Genomic DNA, 22818 nt, shown 5'->3' on the forward strand with positions numbered 1-22818 from the left:
GGCGTTATGTTCCCCTTTGTGTGCCCAGTAACGCCCCTCTTACAGTGCCCAAAACGCCTTCCTCCAGAATCCCTAACCGCCCACAGCGTCTCATCCCTCTCCTCCCCCTCCCTGATGGCCGAGCGAAGTCTCGCGTGAGCATCGGACGTCACTGGGCTCGGCGCATGCCCAGTGACGACGATAAAGCTCCTGCCCTCAGTCTCCAGCAAATCGCACTGGCGCAGCCCTCAGTAAGCTGTGGAGCATGACTGGTTTAAAATCTGAATTTGTGTTATACGAGGCGACAGAATCCCTTTAAAGGAGTTGTCTAAGAGGATTTTGATAGCCCATCCTCAGGATAGGTGATCAATATCAGATTAGTAGAGGTACTTTTGCCAATCAGCTATTTCATTGTATCTCCAGCACTGGAACTACACAGCTCCGGCCATTGTGTAGTGGACAGAGCTGTTCACTACAGAGCTGCTCCCATAAGTGAATGAAGGCAGCACTACAGTTACCATCTCTATCCACTGAACATTGTATGATAGCCTGAGGCCATCAGTATCAAGATCCTGGACAACCACTTTAAGTACCAAGCCATACAGTAACCCAAAACTAAGAAGCTGACAACTTATAATAGAGAACTATATAACATAAAATAAATACACCTTTAAGTAGGAATGAGCTGTATTTAGTGAAACCAGTGGCTTTCTGGAAGAAATCACACGTCACAAGTTATTTAATTTTCTTTATTTGATTTACAAAAGAAGTTACATGATTCAATATGAAAATAAGAAACTGCCTACAAATCTCAGACAGTAATAAATCATTAATTTACAATGCATACAGGAGTCAGAAGAACTCTTGTACAAAAACTCAACGCTAAATGGTTTAAAATCCAAATACTTAAAACTCTATGAAGGGGGGAAAACAAAACCACAAAAGGTGGTGTTTAATCACCCTATATCACATGTCCAAGGACTCTACATTACAGCAACTCAATATACAAAAATTAAATAAAAATGAAAAAAAAAAAAAAAAAAAAACAGAACCAAAAGGGGAAAAAACTCTCACTCCAATACAATTCAATAGAGCATTCAAATATGTATAGCTTTCTTCCTGACTCTTGTTTGCAGCTAGTACAGGCAACTTAAAATCAGGAGAACTGGATCTGCTGAACGCCAGATATCTGTGGATAAAAAATAAATAAAAATTAAGTATAAGGGTATGGCAACAATGGTGTCTCAAAAAATCCAACTTGGATGGATTTTTTTGCAACCGTCGCGTTGCATCATGTCCGAATGCGACACCCTTGATATACATTAAATGCAACGTAGCACCACTGTACAATATTAAATCACTCATATTTTTACTTATGCAAAGAGTATGGACTGCTTTATCGATTGAAACGAATGGTATCCTATTATCAAGTTCTGATCAGTTATCAAATCCTATACAATTTGTTTCCATAACATAAACCCAGTTACGAAAGTACAAAGGGAAATCGAAATGCTTCTCAAACATACCTGTTGATAAGAGGTCGTGTAAACCATAACATTTTGCTGCTGTCCATCTGTAGTTATTAGGCCTGCTGGTAACTGACCTGCTGTAAAACACAAATGACGTTAAAGGGAGTCTGTTTCCAACCAGGGCCGTCTGGATGGCAGTGTGGGTCTTCTATAAATATAACTGTGTGCGAAACAATGTTTGCCCCTGAAAAACAAATCTTTATAAATATGCTAATTAAGTGAAGAGAGCTCAAGGGGCTGTACTTATGGCCGGGCTCCGGCACAGATACCTATCAGAAAGGAGTCCTGCTCCTCCTCTGCCCAGCCTCGACAACATCATCATGAGTCCACTGGAAATCTTGCACATGCAAATATCTCCCTTAGGCCTCATGCACATGGCCGTTGCATGCAGTGGGGACCGCAATTTGCGTTCCCAAATGCACGGGCACCATCGGCACGGCTGCCACAGACGGATCCAGTCCCATTCAACTTGAATGGGTCTGTGATCCGTCTGCACAGCAAAAAAATAGAACACATACATTTTTTTTTTTGCGGTGCAGAGGCACAGACGGAAAACACATGGAAGCACTCCAGAGTGGTTACGTGCCTCCATTCTGCACCGCACCTTCCACATCAGTGATGCGGTGCACAAACGGCTGGGGCCCGTATATTGTGAACCTGCTGTTTGCATGCTGCAATACGGGTCTGGCCGCGTGCCTGACGCCTTATGTGTAAGCCTGCACCTTTTGTTACCTGCTTCGGGCAGTGGCTTTAATAACTGAACTCAATATTGCTGGTGCATGCGCAGTTCAGTTATTGGGGTCACTACCAGAAGCAGATAATGGTACAATGGTAGTCCGGGGTCTCTTATCCTGGGGTTCATCAGGGGCTCTTATTATAGAGAAACAAATGGGGGATAGTGGCTAAATTGAGACAACCTTAGATAAACCCCCAAGGGTTGGGGTGTGTATATTTAAAAAAAAAAAAAAAAAAAAAAAAAAAGCCTTGCCTTACCTTTACCCCGACCCTAAGGGTACTTTCACACTAGCGGCAGGACGGATCCGACAGGCTGTTCACCCTGTCGGATCTGTCCTGCTGCTCTTTCGCCGGACTGCCACTCCGTCCCCATTGACTATAATGGGGACGGGGGCGGAGCTCCAGCGCAGCAAGGCAAAAGGCCGCCGGACTAAAAACAAAGTACTGCATGTCCGACTTTTTAGTCCGGCGGCCTCTCGCCATGCACTGCCGTGCTGCGCCGGAGCTCCGCCCCCGTCCCCATTATAGTCAATGGGGACGGAGCGGCGGCACGGCAAAATAGCGGCAGGACGGATCCGACAGGGTGAACAGTCTGTCGGATCCGTCCTGCCGCTAGTGTGAAAGTAGCCTAACTTCTAATGCACTAGGCTACACATAAGCAGCACACCTTATTGACTTCTGGGACAAGGGTCCTAAATCTCAAGTGGGCGGCTACTCCACTCCTCAATTATACCTAGATGTCGGGTAGCTTTGAATGCATAATGAATATATTGTTCAATGTGAGGACTGGAGGTCCAGCCAGCAATCCTAATGCTGTACGTTACACATTAAAAGTCTATATTAACTGCACATGTACTTACTAAAGGCTTCTTCTGTGAGCTCCTCCCCAAGGCCATCTGCTGTCGTAACAGTTCCTCCAATGCCCTTTTCACCTTTCATTGCCTTTTAAAACAAAAAATATATGGTCAACCAGTGTGCACAGCGGGGGCTGGAAAGCCTGACATTTCCCATTTCCACCTGCATTTTGATGTGTTTTTTTAAATACATATTTGACGCATCATTAGTATATTTTTTCACTTCCCATACATTTTAAGTGTAATACACATCACAAAAGTGTGGATCATATTTTGTCATGGTATCAGCAATGTGCGCTGCCAGCAATCTGCATGCCTGACACATTACATCAGCGGCGAGTACCACCTGTTCCTATTCATTAACAGGGCAGACATACAAGCCTCCAGTTTCAGTTACACTAAATTTTACAGAAAGTGAACAGAGCTTTCACCCCCACAGGGGAAGTACCAACCTCTCTGAATTTCTGAAGGTACAACTTTAATGGTTCCACATAGCTATCAAATCCTAAGGTTGACATGGCAAAGAGAATGTCTTCCCCATTGATGGTCTTCCGCTTCTCTTGATGACACCGCTCACTTGCTTCAGACGTTATAAAGCTAATGAACTCACTCACACATTCTTGCACACACTCCTTGGCATCTTTCGCTATCTAAGGAAAAAAAAGAAAGGGGAAAATGGTTAAGTCGAAACAATTCTATTTTTTTTATTTAAATAGACCATTTCCTTAAAATAATTCTTTACAATTATCACCATAGGTGATAAGCTGTTATGGTCCGGCAACCCCTTTAAAGGGGGTCTGCAGATTTTTTAAACTGATAATCTATCCTCTGGATGGATCATCAGCATCTGATCAGCGGGGGTCCGACACCCCCGCTGATCAGCTGTTTGAGAAGGCAGCGGTGCTGGCAGTTGTGCCGTGGCCTTCTCGCTGTTTACCGCTGGCCCAGTGACGTCACGACTAGTATCACTGGCCTGGGCGGGGCTAAGCTCCATTCAAGTGAACAGAACTTAGCCACGCCCAGGCCATTGATACTAGTAGTGACGTCACTGGACCTGCGTTAAACAGCTGATCGGCAGGGGTCCCGGGTGTCGGACCCCCGCCGATCAGATGCTGATTATCTATCCAGAAAATAGATCATCAGTTTAAAAAAAACTGCAGAACCCCTTTAACTGTAACTGTGTTCTAGTCACAATGGTTATGGGTTTTCTATCAAGGATTCCAGTAAGAAACTTGTATCAAAACCTCGAAGGAAGCCTGCCAAACTCCATTAAAGGTCCATTGATATTCAGTAAAACTGTCATGGTTACACTGTAAATGGAAACAATGGCTGGGATTTATCACAAGGTAAATTTTTGAAGTCAGTTTTGCTTGAATCGTATTGCCATAATTTGTACCAAATACAAATATCAAACGTTATTTGATAAATTTGGTGCATCTTTAAATGTCTAGAGGTGTTGCTCCAGTTTTTACACCCCTATTGTGGACTTATAACAAAACCGCAACATTTTTAGCGACTGCTTGAAAATGTCACAATTTTTACATCTGGTTACACCTACTTGCCTAGCAAACCATGCTCACTGTCCTCAAGGGGTGAGAACAGAGTAAAATCACTGAAAGACGCAAATTTTTGCCTTAGGAAATTGACATACGTACAAGGCTTCATAAATTTCCCCAATGTGCTAGTCTGAATGAAACCTTAACCAACCAATGCATTCCAACAAACAAGAGGTTCTCGGGCCCCTAACCTGTTGGATACGGCATCAGGTCATCACTTATGTCACAGCGTGGGTACCAGAAACAGATGACATTCTGGCATTCACCACTGCCGGGCTAGGCTTGGTTCTTTCACTTTCTAAAACTGTCCCCACCCCATCCCCCACACTATGTTGGTTTTCCAGGGAACCTCTAATATACAGAACACTACTGTAATGCCATATTCATACCTTATTGTGATAAGTGTAATATAATATATATATATATATATATATATATATATATACATACACTTTGTAGAATCAGGGCAGCACACCTAGTAACAAACCGATGGGTGCCAGCGGTGTGAACACCTTACCAAGGTGTACGATATAAAACAAGGAAAGACACCGCAGCACATCCGTTGGTGAAAAATAGTGGATCTTTATTACAGTAAGTGGACTGAAACGTCGCAAGGGTGAATAAAGATCCACTATTTTTCACCAACGGATGTGCTGCGGTGTCTTTCCTTTATATATATTTATATTTATATATATATATATATATACACACACACACACACACACACATACACATATATACACACACATACACATATATACACACACACACACACACACACACACACACACACACACAAACACAAATATATGGACATTCAATATAAAAGTTCTGAAGGCTTATGGAAAATTGCCAGCCCACCAAAACCACCACCAATAGACGGGTGCTACAACTGGGAAAACCACCAATAGACGGGTGCTACAACTGGGAAAACCACCAATACACGGGTGCTACAACTGGGAAAACCACCAATACACGGGTGCTACAACTGGGAAAACCACCAATACACGGGTGCTACAACTGGGAAAACCACCAATACACGGGTGCTACAACTGGGAAAACCACCAATACACGGGTGCTACAACTGGGAAAACCACCAATACACGGGTGCTACAACTGGGAAAACCACCAATACACGGGTGCTACAACTGGGAAAACCACCAATACACTGGTGCTACAACTGGGAAAACCACCAATACACTGGTGCTACAACTGGGAAAACCACCAATACACTGGAGCTATAACTGAAAAAAAGGCAGGTTAGGATTACAGATGAGGCTGTTATTATGGATTTGCTATTTCTATACTATGGACGATCACATCCACAAAATGTTCTGCTCATCTCCAGTCTTGAAGTACTTCCTAGAAACTGTCATGGCAAAGTACAAGTCTACCGTCTGCAAGTTGTAAGCAGAAAGAGACCGCGTTCTAGAATTATTTCATGAACCTGCAAGAAATAAAAAAAAAAAAAATGGCTAACTGAAATGGAAATAGTCTTCTCTGGTAGATTCTCACAGAAAACAAGGCTAAATATCTTCGCACCTCTTCTGCCAGAAGCATAGTATTGACTGAAGGGGTAAAATGAGACTGTACGGTAGGTAAGAAAAAGTGGAATCTGTAGACATTACTTTTCCTGTCTGTGGGATGGCGTTTTTCATTATTCTTGCCACATTGGCAATTGGAAGGTAAATATCTTGCTCTCTGAAACTTTCTTTTGAGCCATTTGTGTCATCTGGATCATTTAAACTGTCTTCCGTGTCTCCTGAAACAAGTAAAACACGTACATGTCAAGTTATGAATTGGTATTACAGTTTCAGTGCACAAAGAAAAAAAAAAAATCTAAATTTTCCTATATAGATTTTATATAAACTCCTCATAGATCTCTGCTGATTTCTTCCAGTGGATATAAATCTATCCTGGTCATGTGAAGGACACGCAGATATGTGTTACACATCACAGCTCTGATAACCGTACTGTAAGGCTATATTCACACAACAGTGATGACAAAAACAGCTGTTAAAAATGGAAAAAACGGTCTGTTTCTCCCAGATGCCTTTCTGAAAATCAGCGGGATTCACGGTCCGTAAAAAAATAAAATAAAAATGATGTGTGAATACACCCATAGACTGTGATCGTTATAGAACTGTCTGTCACATGGTGTGTGAATAAGGCCTAAAGCTACCCATACACCTGATAAAAGTTCCCCGAAATGGGCATTTTGACTGACCATCATTTAAAAAATGAACATGATGGTCTGCAATGGCCAACTCTGTGCTGAAAATGTACCGGAATATTCCTTTAAAAGGGGTCATGGAAGCTGGGCGAACCCCTCTGGGATGAGCTTGGCTGCCATTAATGCCAAATAAAGAACTAAATATATAGTGCAGGCGCCATTTTGTGCTGCAAGAATACTGCGCGCTGGGTTATTTTTTTCCCTCGAAGCGCAATTTCTGTCTGTTAGTGCTAGGGATGAGCGAATAGACTTCGGATGAAACATCCGAAGTTGATTCGCATAAAACTTCATTCTAGTACTGTACGGATAAAAATATAGAGTTCGGACCGCGCATATCATCAAGGCCAGTATGCAAACAATTTTTGCATACTGGCCTTGATGATATGCGTGGTCCGAACTCTATATTTTTACCTGTTTAAAACGTGACTGACCCCACAACACTTTTCGGACCTGCCGCACAGCATTGTTGCGGACTGGTGATTAATTTCTTTTATATAATACTGTACGGAGCAGGAACTCCGTACAGTATTAGAATGTATTGGCTCCGATGAGCCGAAGTTATTGCTTCGTGAAGTCTCACGAGACTTCACATAATTACTTCATAAATTAATTTGTACTGTAAAAAAAAATAAAAACATTTCCCGAACTCTGGTTCAGTTCCAATTGGTACCTTGGAACCGAGCCAGAGTTCAGGAAATGTTTTTCTTACAGTACAAATAACTTCGGCTCATCGGAGCCAATACATTTTAATACTGTACGGAGGCTCCTGCTCCGTACAGTATTAGAACAAAGTTTTATGCGAATCGATTTTGGATGTTTCGTCCGAAGTCGATTCGCTTATCCCTAGTTAGTGCCAAACCAGTCTGGTATATTATAAACATAAAACTGCTATTCGTCCTGCAAGCAGCTGCAAAAATGTATTCCTTAAAGTGTAAAAGTGCATTAACTCTCACGCATTTCAGTTATCCCTTAGAAGATAGCGTGCTGGAATTTTGTATGGCCCACGAACGATGTTACAAATATTCAAATGGCCCTCAGCAAAAAGGTTCCCCAACCCTGCGCTAAGGGCTCTTTCACATGAGCGTGTCCATTGTGGGAATCACACTCCGCGTGTGAGCGTGATCCTTCGTTCTGGACTTGCAAAGCATTATACTGATTTCTAATGCTATGTGTCTCTGCTTGACCTTATGTATACATTATCATACTGACAGCTTTATGTCACTATGTTCCTGTAGAAGTAATGTCAAGCAAAGACACACCACAGTTTTTGACGCAACGCATTTCTTTTGCGGCTTATTTAGGTATTTTTCGCCAAATAGTGTGTACGAGCCCAGACTGTTTTTAATGGCATACCCCCCTGTAATCACCTCCTCTCTATTTGTACTACACAATATTTCCCATAGACTTAGACGAAAATGCTGTAAAACAACTGCACCCAAAAACCTTCTGTGACAACAGCCTGTGGGGATCTACTGCAAATGATGGGTTTGTCCTTGTAGGACCGTGCCTTTAACATCTTCTTGAAGCACATGAACCCTCTAACAATTCTAAACTGAGGGCTCATGCACACAAGCATGTGTGCCCCATGACCATGTGCCCATTGTCTTGAATGGCTCCACATCTCAAGATACGGATCAGAAGCTCATGGAAGCACTACAAAGAGCTTCGTTGGGATTTCAGTCCGTGCCTCGGAATTGCAAAAAATAGAACATGTCATATTTTTCTTGTGATGAGGACTGTCTCTTGCAGGCCTGAAATGCCCTCTGGAGGTCCCAAAGGTAGACTTACCGTCATGGGGCTGTATTACATAGTGGCTTCCACCAATGTAATCAGCAGAAATTCCTAACTGGGACGTGTCTGTTGTAGAGTTATCACCATCCATCTGAAAGTGGAAATGGAACAATGAGACCACTGCTATGTCATACTGCACACACCCCTTTAATAATGAGCTCACGAGCGAACACCCGAACGCAGGTGTGAAAGTAGCCTAACAGGCAGAATCTAGGTAAAGCCCCGGAGAACCCCTTTAACTATTCAATTATTGGAATAATGTTCTGTGGAAGAAAGCTAATCATCAGAGATCCAAGAGACCCTTTCTTTTCCAAAGGTCTTAGATTCTGCATGCAATCCATCAGCGATGGTCGTGCTTGTACACTGTAGGAGAAAGTACCAGCCTGTCTGGTGGCCAGGACCGTGGGAGCTCGCACAGGCCAGTGTTTTTTTAATATAGTGTGCAATACGACCACCATTGATGGATCGCAGGGTGGTCGTAACCATGGAAACGAGCAGTGTATAATGTGATGGAAAAATGAATCCAGCCAGCAAAGGAGGCAATATGGACAATCACAATACATTATTGAATTGCTATTTACTGAAGTGACACAACCCCTTTAACTGTAATAAAACAAAATAACAACAAATTTTGTATCTACTTAATAGTATTGACCTACAGAATAAGGACATCATGTCATTTTTCGCTCACAGTAAACACCCTAATATCAAAACCCAAATAAACCTTGGTTGTATTTTTCTTCTTTTTTTTTTCCAGCTTTACCCCACAAAGAACTTTTTCCCTGTTTTCCAATACAAGACATGGTAAATTAAATGGTTATTAAAAATGCATCTTGTCTTCTCCCGCAAAAAATAAGCCCTCATATGGTGATTTGAGCAGTGCACTGGCTCCCCCTAGTGAGGACTGAGAGAGCTGGATGTTGTGTGCGGCAGCCTCGGTCCTCCTGAATGATCCAAGGCTGTCGCACATAGGTTTCTATGAAAACCCTGCCTGTGGCAGAGCTCCACAGGAACAGAGTAGAATTTTTATAGACACCAATGCTAATGCACTTGGGTCTATGAGAGAAGCAATCTAATGATTGTTTGTTCAAGTTCCCTAGGGGAGCTATTAAAAAAAGTGTTAAAAAAAAAAAAGTGTTAAAAAATATATAAATTAATATCCCCTTTCTTTAAATACCTGACCACCGATGTATAGTTACGTTAGACGGTCTGTAAGGGATTAAAGGGAACCTGGCACCAGGTATCGAATACCTGGTGCAATATCGATACCCAATCAATACTTTTGTATTGGTATCAATTAGATACCGGGATTTGCCATTTACCGATACTAGGCTGCGCTACTGCACAGCCTAGTACAACAGAACATGGTGCGCGCTGCTCTCAGCAGCACAGGGGAGAAGGAGTCTCTCTCTCACTCCCTTCCCCCCTGTGCCGCTGATGCAACCAATGAGGAGAGAGAGGGGCGGAGGAAGGGAGGGACTGCACCACCAATGAAGATAAGTAATCTATTAATACAAATAGAGGAGGCGGGTGCCGGCTGCAGAATCTCGCGACCTCTATGTGCCGCACCTGCGGCGTTACCTGCCGCTGATCACTGCTCCCTATCATAGAAGTTGGGTGCCGGCTATGTGATTCTGCAGCCGGCACCCGCCTCCTGTATTTGTATTAATGGATTAAAAACATTGGTGGAGTAGTGCCCCCTCCCCCACCCCAACATCCCACAGTATTAAATCATTAGTGGCAGTGGCAGCTTCTGATCGGAGCCCCAGCAGTGTAATCCTGAGGCTCCGATCGGTTACCATGGCAGCCAGGACACTACTAAAGCCCTGGCTGCCATGTGCACAAAGCCCAGGGCAGCAGGGACAGTGTAAAGTTCTATTCACCCTAATAGAGCTCTGTTAGGGTGAATAGGACAAGGGGTTAAAACATCCCAGGTTCTAGCCCCTAAGGGGGAAGTTTTTTGTTTGTTTTTTTACAAAAAAAACTAAATATTAAAGCATAAATCACCACCTTTCCCCATTTTACATATAAAATCTATATATCTATATATAGAAGGACGTATATATGTATTGTAGGAAGGAACAAGGGGCCGATGGTCGGTACGGTTCCTGGCCTCGGTGAGGTAAGAGACGTTTTTTCCCTGAAGTGTCATTATTGCAGATTGCAGTCTGACACTTCAGCTGTTTAGTATGGCTGTAAAGCTGATCCGGGACAGCTCTTACTGGGAGTAGCCAAAGTGCTGGGTGGGTGGCTACTTCCCACAATCCAGGACGTGTCTTGGCAGGCTTATAAAAGCAGTCAGCACTGCTGACCAACACCTAGGATTCCAGGTGAACATTGTTTTGTTTTTGCTCTGTGTGAACAAGCACCAAGACTCATGTGTTGCTGAATGTGAATAAAACACTAAAGTTTAATTTACAACCTGGTTCCTGTTTCCTCTATACTGCGTCCGCTAAAGTTGTCTACCAGAGCAAATCCCCACAATTGGTGGAAGATGTGGGCACACACAGTGAGGCTGGCCTGAAGGCCAAAAAGTTAGTTTTTTTTTCCGGCGGGAGGCTAACAAGCAGCAGCAGGAAACCAACCAGCTGCTATTACAACATGTGATGGCGTTACAAGCGGCAGGAGCGTCCCATAACGTCCACGATGCCCGGAAAGCTGTCCGTGCGGCGATCCCCAAGATAACCCCCCTGGACGACATCGAGACCTATCTGGCGGTATTCAAAAAGGTGGCTGTGAGGGAGAAGTTACCCCGAGACCAATGGGCTGAGGTAGTCGCTCCGTTCCTGGCATCTGGACCCCAGCAGGTGTTTTTCGACTTACCAGATGGTCAATCGGCCTACTTAATGGGTGATATTCTTGCCAGACTGGGGGTGAATGTACTGGTCCAGGCCCAGCGGGTGCATCAGTGGGAATTTAACTCGGCTGAAACCGCCAGACCGCAGTATTATGATCTGCTACATCGGTTGCAAAAATGGCTGCAGCCTGAAGTACTGAGTCCCACTGCTATGCTGGACCGTCTGTTGGCTGATGTCTTCTGGAGGGCTTTGCTGTACCCTCTCCAGCACTGAATCGGACAGGTGTTTCCTGGTAATGCCCTAGAGATGGTCGACCTGGTGGAGCGCTATGAAGCCACCAGAAATTTATATGGGGGGGTTCTGTTGGGAGGGGGCCAGTTAAACCCCGGAAATCTCCACCCTCAACCAGGCGGCTGGTGCCAGCAAGGCCCGCTCGGGATGTACTCCCTGCAGATCCAGCTCCGGTGGTCTGTTGGCGGTGTCAAGAGCTTGGTCACATAAGGGCAGACTGTCCCCATCGGGGGGAACCCATGGACACTAACTATGGCTACCGGCTCTCGATGTATGCCAAGAGGCTGTGTGCAACCGATACCACCGAGACAATAGTCACCTGTGCCAGGTGCAAGTGGGAGATACCCTGGCAGTGGCGCTGCTGGACTCAGGGAGCCTGGTGTCCCTGGTAAGAGCTGCCCTGGTGCGGCCCGCCGAGTATACTGGCTGAAAAGTCGGCGTTGTGTGCATCCATGGAGACTTAAAGGACTATCCCACCGGCCTGGTGTCTCTATCCACGATGGCCGGCAGTTGCACTCATGAGGTGGCTGTTGCCACAAAAGGTACATTATGAACTAATAATTGGGAGAGACTTCCCCGGTTTCCCATCACTGTGGCCGGAGGCGAGAGCCACCGATACCCATGGGCCAGGAGCAACCCCAATAGCATGGCATTGCTCAGGGGGAAAACCAGAACCCCAGGAACCTGAGACCGAAGGGCCAGCAGTAGGGGTGGCCGCCACTGCAGGGGAAGGGGGCTACACTCATAGCCAAAAAGTTAGGGGAGATGTTTTCCCAAGTGGGCCTACCGAGAGAGATTCTGACCGACCTTTTATGTCAAAAGTCATGAGGGAACTTCGTAAACTACTACGGATGTCCGTCTATCACCCGAGGCATGGGAACAACAACCCACACCGGATAAAAGTGTGATTGAGTATGACACTCGGATGCAAGAGCGGATGGAGACAGTATTGCCGCTGGTTAAGGAACATATGGAGGCAGCACAGAGTAGGGTCTATAATCACCAGGCTCGGGTTCGGAATTTTAGCCGGGAGATTGGATTTTGGTTCTGGTGCTGACGGTGGACAGTAAGTTCCTGGCTCGGTGACAGGGTCCCTACGAAGTGCTCGAAAACGTTGGGGAGGTAACCTACAAGGTACTCCAGCCCGGGCGGAGAAAGACGGAGCAGGTGAAACCGTGGAAAGATAGGGAGACCAGTACGGACAACAGCCCCCGGACGGGTTTTCTGGGGGTAGAGTTTCCAGTCCCACGGCCTGATATGAGGGAAGCAGTTGCCACAGTAAAGATCGCTGACCTTTCCTCTAAACAGACTCAGGAGGCCAGGGAATTCGGATCTCCCTGGACGCACTTCTATCATGACTGTCACTGAGCCTCAGGCCAGAATCCGATTGAAACCATACCGGGCACCTGAGTCGCGGCAACAAGCCATCTCGGAAGAAGTGCAGCTGATGTTACCAGCTGGGTGTCATCGAGGAGTCAAAAAGTGAATGGGCCAGTCCAATAGTCTTAATACCCAAGCCGGAAGGGACGTTACAATTCTGTAACGACTTCCGCAAACTTAATGAGCTTTCCAAGTTTGACGCATATCCCATGCCTCGAGTGGATGAGCTTATTAAGAAATTAGGCCAAGCCCGGTATTTTTTCTGTTTTGGACCTCACCAAAGGGTACTGGCAGGTACCCTTGACAAAGGCTGCCAAGGAGAAAACATCTTTCATCACACCAGAAGGGCTGTATCAGTACAAGGTATTACCCTTTGGTCTACATGGCGCTCCCGCCACGTTTCAAAGGCTAATGGACATTGTACTCAGTCCACATCGTCGGTACGCTTCGGCGTACCTGGATGATATTGTTATCCACAGTACTGACTGGGAAAGTCACCTAACTAAAGTACAGGCTGGAGTGGACTCCCTTAAGGAGGCTGGCTTAACCGCTAACCCAAAAAAGTGAGCAATATGGTTAGAAGAGACCAAGTACCTAGGGTATGTAATTGGGCGCGGAGTTATCAAACCTCAGGTGAACAAAATTGAGGCAATTTGGAGTTGGCCCAGACCTGTCACTACTCGGCAAGTAAAGTCATTCCTGGGAATGGTGGGATACTATATGAGGTTTGTCCCCCACTTTGCCACAATGGTTGCACCATTGACAGGCCTTTTGAAGGGTTTAAAGTCAGTGACGGTCCACAGGAATGAGCAGGCGGAAAAGGCTTTCTCCGCTTTGAAGTCGGCCCTGTGTGGGTCCCCGATTTTGGTGATGCCGGACTTCAAAAGGGAGTTTATAGTACAGACCGATGCCTCCTAGGTGGGTCTCGGTGCTGTACTGTCTCAGGAAGTCAACGGGGAGGAGCATCCCATTGTCTCCCCGGCCGAGACCAGGTATAGTGGAGAGAGAGAGCCTGGCTATCAAGTGGGCACTCTATTCTCTCCGCTATTATTTGTTGGGGAAAAAGTTTTGTCTGGTGACCATCCACTCCCCTCAATAGGTTGAGCCAGGCCAAGGACAGAAATGACCGGGTCACCCGGTGGTTTCTATCTTTGCAAAATTTTTGATGGAACACAGGGCAGGCCGGTTACTAGGAAACGCAGATGCCCTGTCCCGGGTACACTGTTTAATGTGTGTCCACCCCCTCAAGGTTGAAAAAAGGGGGGAGGTATGTAGGAAGGAACAAGGGGCCTTCATTGATGGTCGGTATGTGTTACCGAGGTTCCTATCCTCGATGAGGTAAGAGACGTTTTTTTCCTGAAGTGTCATTATTGCAGATTGCAGTCTGACACTTCAGCTGTTTAGTATGGCTGTAAAGCTGATCCGGGAAGGTTCTTACTGGGAGAAGCCAAAGTGCTGGGTGGGTGGCTACTCCCCACGTTCCAGGCTGTGTCTAGGCAGGCTTATAAAAGCAGTCAGCACTGTCAGGTGGGGTGGATTTTCCTCCATCTGACAGTGAAGCCCTCTAGGCTGAAGACTGCAAACAGGCGTGCAGGCCGCCTGGAAGCCTGCCAGTGAACTATTTTGTGGCTGAGCATTCAGCTAGGTGTGAACCGACACCTAGGATTCCAGGTGAACATTGTTTTGCTTTTGCTGTGTGTGAACAAGCACCAAGACTATGTGTCGCCGTTTGTGAATAAAACACTGAAGTTTAAATTACAACCTGGTTTCTTGCCTCTAAACTGTGTCCGCTAAACCTGTCTACCAGAGTAAATCCCCACAGTATGAATGTTCCGCGATCACTCAAATGCAACCATCGATTTCAACGAAACTTGGTACACACATCCCTTGATACTTGGAAAGAAATCTTGTGGGGGTCACAGCTCTCTAGGACATACCGTTCCTGAGATATTCCCAAAAAATGCTAATATGGCACATCACATGACCTACATTAGCCATTACAAGCCTGCAGGTCTTTCTCTTCATATCCCAACTGCCATACACACGGTCACATGTCCCTTATCAGCCAATAGAAGGTCGCAGGTCTTTAGTCTCCACATACACACACAGCTTTACACCAGGTTTCCATAACAACCCAGCCATTTTTCTTCACTGCTGCAGGTCAGCTTTAAAGGGAACCTGTCACCAGGATTTTGTGTATAGAGCTGACGACATCGCTAGCACATCCGCAATATCCAATCCCCATAGCTCTGTGTGCTTTTATTGTGCAAAAAAACGATTTGATACATATGCAAATTAACCTGAGATAAGTCAGTGACAGGACTCAACTCAGGTTAATTTGCATATGTATCAAATCAGTTTTTTACACAATAAAAGCACACAGAGCTATGGGGACTGGATATTGCGGATGTGCTAGCGGCGATCTAGCAACCGATGTCCTCAGATCTATACCCAAAATCCAGGTGACAGGTTCCCTTTAACCACCTCAGCCCCTATGGCTTAAACACCCTGAAAGACCAGGCCACTTTTTACACTTCTGACCTACACTACTTTCACCGTTTATTGCTCGGTCACGCAACTTACCACCCAAATGAATTTTACCTCCTTTTCTTCTCACTAATAGAGCTTTCATTTGGTGGTATTTCATTGCTGCTGACATTTTTACTTTTTTGTTATTAATCGAAATTTAACGATTTTATTGCAAAAAAATGACATTTTTCACTTTCAGTTGTAAAATTTTGCAAAAAAAACGACATCCATATATAAATTTTGCTCTAAATTTATTGTTCTACATGTCTTTGATAAAAAAAAAAATGTTTGTGTAAAAAAAAAAAATGGTTTGGGTAAAAGTTATAGCGTTTACAAACTATGGTACAAAAATGTGAATTTCCGCTTTTTGAAGCAGCTCTGACTTTCTGAGCACCTGTCATGTTTCCTGAGGTTCTACAATGGCCAGACAGTACAAACACCCCACAAATGACCCCATTTCGGAAAGTAGACACCCTAAGGTATTCGCTGATGGGCATAGTGAGTTCATAGAACTTTTTATTTTTTGTCACAAGTTAGCGGAAAATGATGATTTTTTCTTTTTTTTTCTTACAAAGTCTCATATTCCACTAACTTGTGACAAAAAATAAAAAATTCTAGGAACTCGCCATGCCCCTCACGGAATACCTTGGGGTGTCTTCTTTCCAAAATGGGGTCACTTGTGGGGTAGTTATACTGCCCTGGCATTTTCCAGGGTCCCTAATGTGTGGTAAGTAGGTAAATGACCTGTGAAATCCGAAAGGTGCTCTTTGGAATGTGGGCCCCTTTGCCCACCTAGGCTGCAAAAAAGTGCCACACATGTGGTATCGCCGTACTCAGGAGAAGTTGGGGAATGTGTTTTGGGGTGTCATTTTACATATACCCATGCTGGGTGAGATAAATATCTTGGTCAAATGCCAACTTTGTATAAAAAAATGGGAAAAGTTGTCTTTTGCCAAGATATTTCTCTCACCCAGCATGGGTATATGTAAAATGACACCCCAAAACACATTCCCCAACTTCTCCTGAATACGGAGATACCAGATGTGTGACACTTTTTTGCAGCCTAGGTGGGCAAAGGGGCCCACATTCCAAAGAGCACCTTTCGGATTTCACCGGTCATTTTTTACAGAATTTGATTTCAAACTCCTTACCACACATTTGGGCCCCTAGAATGCCAGGGCAGTATAACTACACCACAAGTGACCCCATTTTGGAAAGAAGACACCCCAAGGTATTCGCTGATGGGCATAGCGAGTTCATGGAAGTTTTTATTTTTTGTCACAAGTTAGTGGAATATGAGACTTTGTAAGGAAAAAAAAAAAAAAAAAAAAAATCATCATTTTCCACTAACTTGTGACAAAAAATAAAAAATTCTAGGAACTCGCCATGCCCCTCACGGAATACCTTGGGGTGTCTTCTTTCCAAAATGGGGTCACTTGTGGGGTAGTTATACTGCCCTGGCATTTTCCAGGGTCCCTAATGTGTGGTAAGTAGGTAAATGACCTGTGAAATCCGAAAGGTGCTCTTTGGAATGTGGGCCCCTTTGCCCACCTAGGCTGCAAAAAAGTGCCACACATGTGGTATCGCCGTACTCAGGAGAAGTTGGGGAATGTGTTTTGGGGTGTCATTTTACATATACCCATGCTGGGTGAGATAAATATCTTGGTCAAATGTCAACTTTGTATAAAAAAATGGGAAAAGTTGTCTTTTGCCAAGATATTTCTCTCACCCAGCATGGGTATATGTAAAATGACACCCCAAAACACATTCCCCAACTTCTCCTGAGTACGGAGATACCAGATGTGTGACACTTTTTTGCAGCCTAGATGCGCAAAGGGGCCCACATTCCTTTTATGAGGGCATTTTTAGACATTTGGATCCCAGACTTCTTCTCACGCTTTAGGGCCCCTAGAATGCCAGGGCAGTATAAATACCCCACATGTGACCCCATTTTGGAAAGAAGACACCCCAAGGTATTCAATGAGGGGCATGGCGAGTTCATAAGAATTTTTTTTTTTTTGGCACAAGTTAGCGGAAATTGATTTTATTTATTTTTTTCTCACAAAGTCTCCCTTTCCGCTAACTTGGGACAAAAATTTCAATCTTTCATGGACTCAATATGCCCCTCACGGAATACCTGGGGGTGTCTTCTTTCCGAAATGGGGTCACATGTGGGGTATTTATACTGCCCTGGCATTCTAGGGGCCCTAAAGCGTGAGAAGAAGTCTGGAATATAAATGTCTAAAAATTTTTACGCATTTGGATTCCGTGAGGGGTATGGTGAGTTCATGTGAGATTTTATTTTTTGACACAAGTTAGTGGAATATAAGACTTTGTAAGAAAAAAAATAATAATTTCTGCTAACTTGGGCCAAAAAAATGACTGAATGGAGCCTTACAGAGGGGTGATCAATGACAGGGGGGTGATCAATGACAGGGGGGTGATCAGGGAGTCTATATGGGGTGATCAGGGGTGATCAAGGGTGAATAAGGGGTTAATAAGTGACAGGGAGGGGGGGGGGTGTAGTGTAGTGGTGCAACATATTACTGAGCTGCCTGTGTCCTCTGGTGGTCAATCCAAACAAAGGGGACCACCAGAGGACCAGGTAGCAGGTATATTAGACGCTGTTATCAAAACAGCGTCTAATATACCTGTTAGGGGTTAAAAAAAAAAAAACACATCTCCAGCCTGCCAGCGAACGATCGCCGCTGGCAGGCTGGAGATCCACTCGCTTACCTTCCGATCCTGTGCGCGCGTTCACAGGAAATCTCGCGTCTCGCGAGATGACGCGTAGATGCGTGACTGCGCGCAGGGCTGCCACCTCCGGAACGCGAATCTGCGTTAGGCGGTCCGGAGGTGGTTAATATTGCATGAGATGTATGTTTATACGCCGTTTCCTATGCAGTAAAATTGACTTCGTTCTCCCAGTCAAGTGCTTACTGGAAAAAAAAATTATTTTTTTCTAAGGTACATACATTATCTCACAAAAGTGAGTACACCCCTCACATTTTTGTAAATATTTTATTATATCTTTTCATAGGACAACACTGAAGATATGACAGTTTGATACAATGTAAAGTAGTCAGTGTACAGCTTGTATAACAGTGTGAATTTGGTGTGCCTTCAAAATAACTCAACACACAACCATCAATGTCTAAACTGCTGGCAACAAAAGTGAGTGCACCCCTAAGTGAAAATGGTCAAATTGTGCCCAATTAGCCATTTTCCTCCCCGATATCATGTGACTTGTTAGTGTTACAAGGTCTCAGGTATAAATGGGGAGCTGGTGTGTTAAATCTGGTGTTATCTCACGCTCTCTCACACTGGTCACTGGACGTTCAATATGGCATCTCGTGGCAAATGACTCTCTGAAGATCTGAAAAAAATTATTGTTGCTCTACATAAAGATGGCCTATGCTATAAGAAGATTGGCAACAACTGAGATGCAGCATGATGGCCAAGCTCATACAGTGGTTTAGCAAGACAGGTTCCACTCAGAACAGGCCTTGCTATGATCGACCAAAGAAGTTGTATCATATCCAGAGGTTGTATGAGTGCTGCCAGCATTGCTGCAGAGGTTAAAGGGGTGGAGGGGGTCAGCCTGTCAGTGCTCAGAGCATACGCCGCACACTGCATCAAATTGGTCTGCATGGCTGTCGTCCCAGAAGGAAGCCTCTTCTAAAGATGATGCACAAGAAAGCCCGCAAACAGTTTGCTGAAGACAAGCAGACTAAGGACATGGATTACTGGAACCATGTCCTATGGTCTGATGAGACCAAGATAAACTTATTTGGTTCAGATGGTTTCAAGAGTGTGTTGCGGCGACCAGGTGAGGAGCACAAAGACAAGTGGTCTACAGGCATGCATGGTGGTGGGATATCATGGTTTGGGGCTGCATGAGTGCTGCCGGCTGTGGGGAGCTACATTGAGGGAACCATGAATGCCAACATGTACTGTGATATACTGAGGCAGAGTATGATCCCCTCCCTTCGGAAACTGGGCCACAGGGCAGTATTTCAACATGATAACGACCCCAAACACAACTCCAAGATGACGACTGCCTTGCTAAAGAACCTGAGGATAAGGCTAAGTTCACACGAACGTGTGTGATCTGTGGCCGTATTGCGGCCCGCAATACACGGCCACAGTTCCGTGTGAATTCCGCATCACGGATGCGGACCCATTCACTTCAATGGGTCCGCAAATCCGGAATCGCGGAACGGCCGCACGGGACGGGACCCCTCGGAAGCACTACGGAGGCCTCCGTGGGGTTACGTCCCGTACTTCCGTTCCGCTAAAAGATAGAACAAGTCCTATCTTTTAGCGGAACGGCCGATCCGATGCGGCTGACCTACGGCCGGCGATCGTGCATTGCGGCCCGCAGCACAGGCACGGGTCACACACGTTCGTGTGAACTCGGCCTAAAAGTGCTGGACTGTCCAAGCATGTCTCCAGACCTAAACCCTATTGAGCATCTGTGGGGCATCCTCAAATGGAAGATGGAGGAACGCAAGGTCCCCAACATCCACCAGGTCTATGATGTCATCATGGAGGAGTGGAAGAGGTTTCTAGTGGCAACCTACGAAGCCCTCGTGAACTCCATGCCCAAGTGAGATAAGGCAGTGCTGGAAAATAATGGTTCACAGTAGAGCAGCACTACGTTACCTAAATACTGTAGGTACATCCTATTAGTAGGAAAAGGCATCATTACAGAATGCAATGTTTCACTTGAAAAAGACTCAGGAAAGTCGAAAAGGTTGTGTTCTGTAATTATGCCTTTTGGTTAATAAACACATCACATAAGCGTTCAGCCTTTCCGTTCTCCTGCTCCGTTATTGGAGCAGGAGAACGGAAAAGGACGGATTCTGCACATAACTGAGCCGAGCGGAGCCTACGGACCTCATAGACCCCCATAGACTATAATGGGGTCCGATAGGTTTCCGCTCAGAAGATGATTTTGGAGCGGAGACAAAAGTCCTGCTTGCAGCGTTTTGATGTCCGCCTGACAATGCGGAGCCAAACTGATCCGTCCTGACTTACAATGTAAGTCAATGGGGACGGATCCGTTTTCACTGACACAATATGGTGCAACTGAAAACGGATCTGCCTCCCATTGACTTTCAGTGTAAGTCAAAACGGATCCGTTCTGAACGGAAACCAGCGTTTGCATTATCGGTGCGGATCAGTCTGTGCAGATACAAGATGGATCCGCACCTAACGCGGGTGTGAAAGTAGCCTTACCCGGAGGCCTCCGCGTTTTATGCACGCGGGGTTACGTGCAGCCCCGCATCACGCACGCGGGGTTACCTGCAGCCCCGCATCACGCACGCGGGGTTACCTGCAGCCCCGCATCACGCACGCGGGGTTACCTGCAGCCCCGCATCACGCACGCGGGGTTACCTGCAGCCCCGCATCACGCACGCGGGGTTACCTGCAGCCCCGCATCACGCACGCGGGGTTACCTGCAGCCCCGCATCACGCACGCGGGGTTACCTGCAGCCCCGCATCACGCACGCGGGGTTACCTGCAGCCCCGCATCACGCACGCGGGGTTACCTGCAGCCCCGCATCACGCACGCGGGGTTACCTGCAGCCCCGCATCACGCACGCGGGGTTACCTGCAGCCCCGCATCACGCACGCGGGGTTACCTGCAGTATGTCCCCCGGTCACATGTAGCATGTCCCCCGGGCACATGTAGTATGGTCACAGGCTATGTCATTCATGCAGCTGTCATTGTTCCCAGGTAAGATATGCTAATTGCTCAGGGAAAGCCATTTTCTACACCGCATCCACAGAATGGAGCCTGTCTCCCGCCTCACACCGCAGCCTCCGGGGACCGGAGCCCGGGACCTGCCCGACCCGGAGACAATGGAGGCTGCAGCGCGGCCGTGGATGTGCTCTCATCCTCCACCATGTCCGCCCCGCGAGCTGCGGGCAGCAGCCGGCGTCCTTCCCTCACACACAACAGGGCGGACAGGAGCGGCACGGGCTGACAAAGGCAGACGCGTCCGGCTCGGCCGCACATTCCCGCCGCCTCCCCAATAACTCGGGCACTCTGGAAGGCGGGCGGCACACACACTGCCGACTCCGGACATTTCATTTGAGCTACAGGGAGAATCGGTTAGCGATCATTGGCCGAAGCCAGGCACAAACCTCCAGTGCGGCCCTGGTTGGCTCCCTGCACGAATCGGCTGTTTGGTTGGACAGAAAATGGCTGCGAAGGAGCCAGTCCCAGCGCGGAGCGGCGCTTCCGGGACCCGTCCTCCCCTCCCTCCTCTCACAAGCCAGGGCTGCTGTTCCAGAGAGTGGGCTACACCCCCTCCGCGACAGTCACTGCGCAGACGCCAACACTATCCGCCCACTACAACGTCGCCAGCCGCGGCTCTTTCTGGACCTGACTGTTCCTCCCGCCGCTAGGCTGTTCCGATATGTCCGCTTCTACTCCCGCTGTCATTACGCCCTGACACCACGTCAGCACTTCCCTCTATCCCGCGCTCTTCTAAATAGCGCGTTCACCTCCCTCCGCAGAGGCCTAGCGGCTGTTACGTTTTTAACACCTTCCCCCTCCGCTATCCAAATACATGCTCCACTATGTTACGGTATAAATATATGCATATATATAATGTGAGGAGGTGATTAACGGTTGTCTCCTGTAAGCAGCTATATCACTCTGGGCACGAGATAATGGTCTGTCTGGTGACGTCATGGGCCCTTAGGAGAATGTGGTGGTTCCCCCAAACCCAACAACCAACCCTCATCCTAAACACTGACACCCCTCTCTTCTCTTACTCACCTCTCCTGACATGTCTGTTTTAGTAATTATGTGCATTCCCAATGTAATAATTCTGGAGCATCTATTTTTATGACTCTAGGATGTGTCATTCCTCTATTATTCCTGCTATATATAAGTTAGAGTACTTTCACACTAGCGCTATTCTTTTCCGGTATTTAAATCCGATAAAGGGTCTCAATATCGGAAAAAAAAGTATCAGTTTTGTCCCAATGCATTCTGGATGGAAAGCAATCCGTTCAGTATGCATCAAGATGTCTACCGTTCCGTCCCTTGTACGGTATTTGACCGGACAAAATACCGCAGCATGCTGTGTTTTTTTTCCCGGCCAAAATCCCTGAACAGTACCGCAC

At 46.1% G+C, this 22818-nt stretch overlaps 1 protein-coding gene across 2 annotated transcripts; it reads right to left on the reverse strand.

Annotated features, from left to right (window-relative positions):
- Nucleotides 1–724: 724 nt before the first annotated feature.
- Nucleotides 725–22014, reverse strand: NFYB (nuclear transcription factor Y subunit beta). Of its 2 annotated transcripts, none has more exons than XM_040415712.1 (7): nt 21829–21959; nt 8675–8768; nt 6282–6415; nt 3550–3747; nt 3104–3185; nt 1506–1582; nt 725–1168 (listed from the first exon to the last, which is right to left on the reverse strand). In XM_040415712.1, exons 2-7 carry the CDS (start codon nt 8766–8768, stop codon nt 1136–1138), a joined length of 618 nt encoding a protein of 205 aa, XP_040271646.1. In that variant the 5' UTR covers nt 21829–21959; the 3' UTR covers nt 725–1135. The 2 variants fall into 2 exon arrangements, with proteins under 2 accessions (XP_040271646.1, XP_040271645.1); XM_040415711.1 differs by having other exon boundaries at nt 726–1168; nt 1506–1585; nt 21829–22014.
- Between the last annotated feature and the right edge of the window lie 804 nt (nt 22015–22818).

The sequence above is a fragment of the Bufo bufo genome, chromosome 1 (assembly GCF_905171765.1).
Source record: "Bufo bufo chromosome 1, aBufBuf1.1, whole genome shotgun sequence".
In the NCBI taxonomy this organism is placed as follows: domain Eukaryota; kingdom Metazoa; phylum Chordata; class Amphibia; order Anura; family Bufonidae; genus Bufo; species Bufo bufo.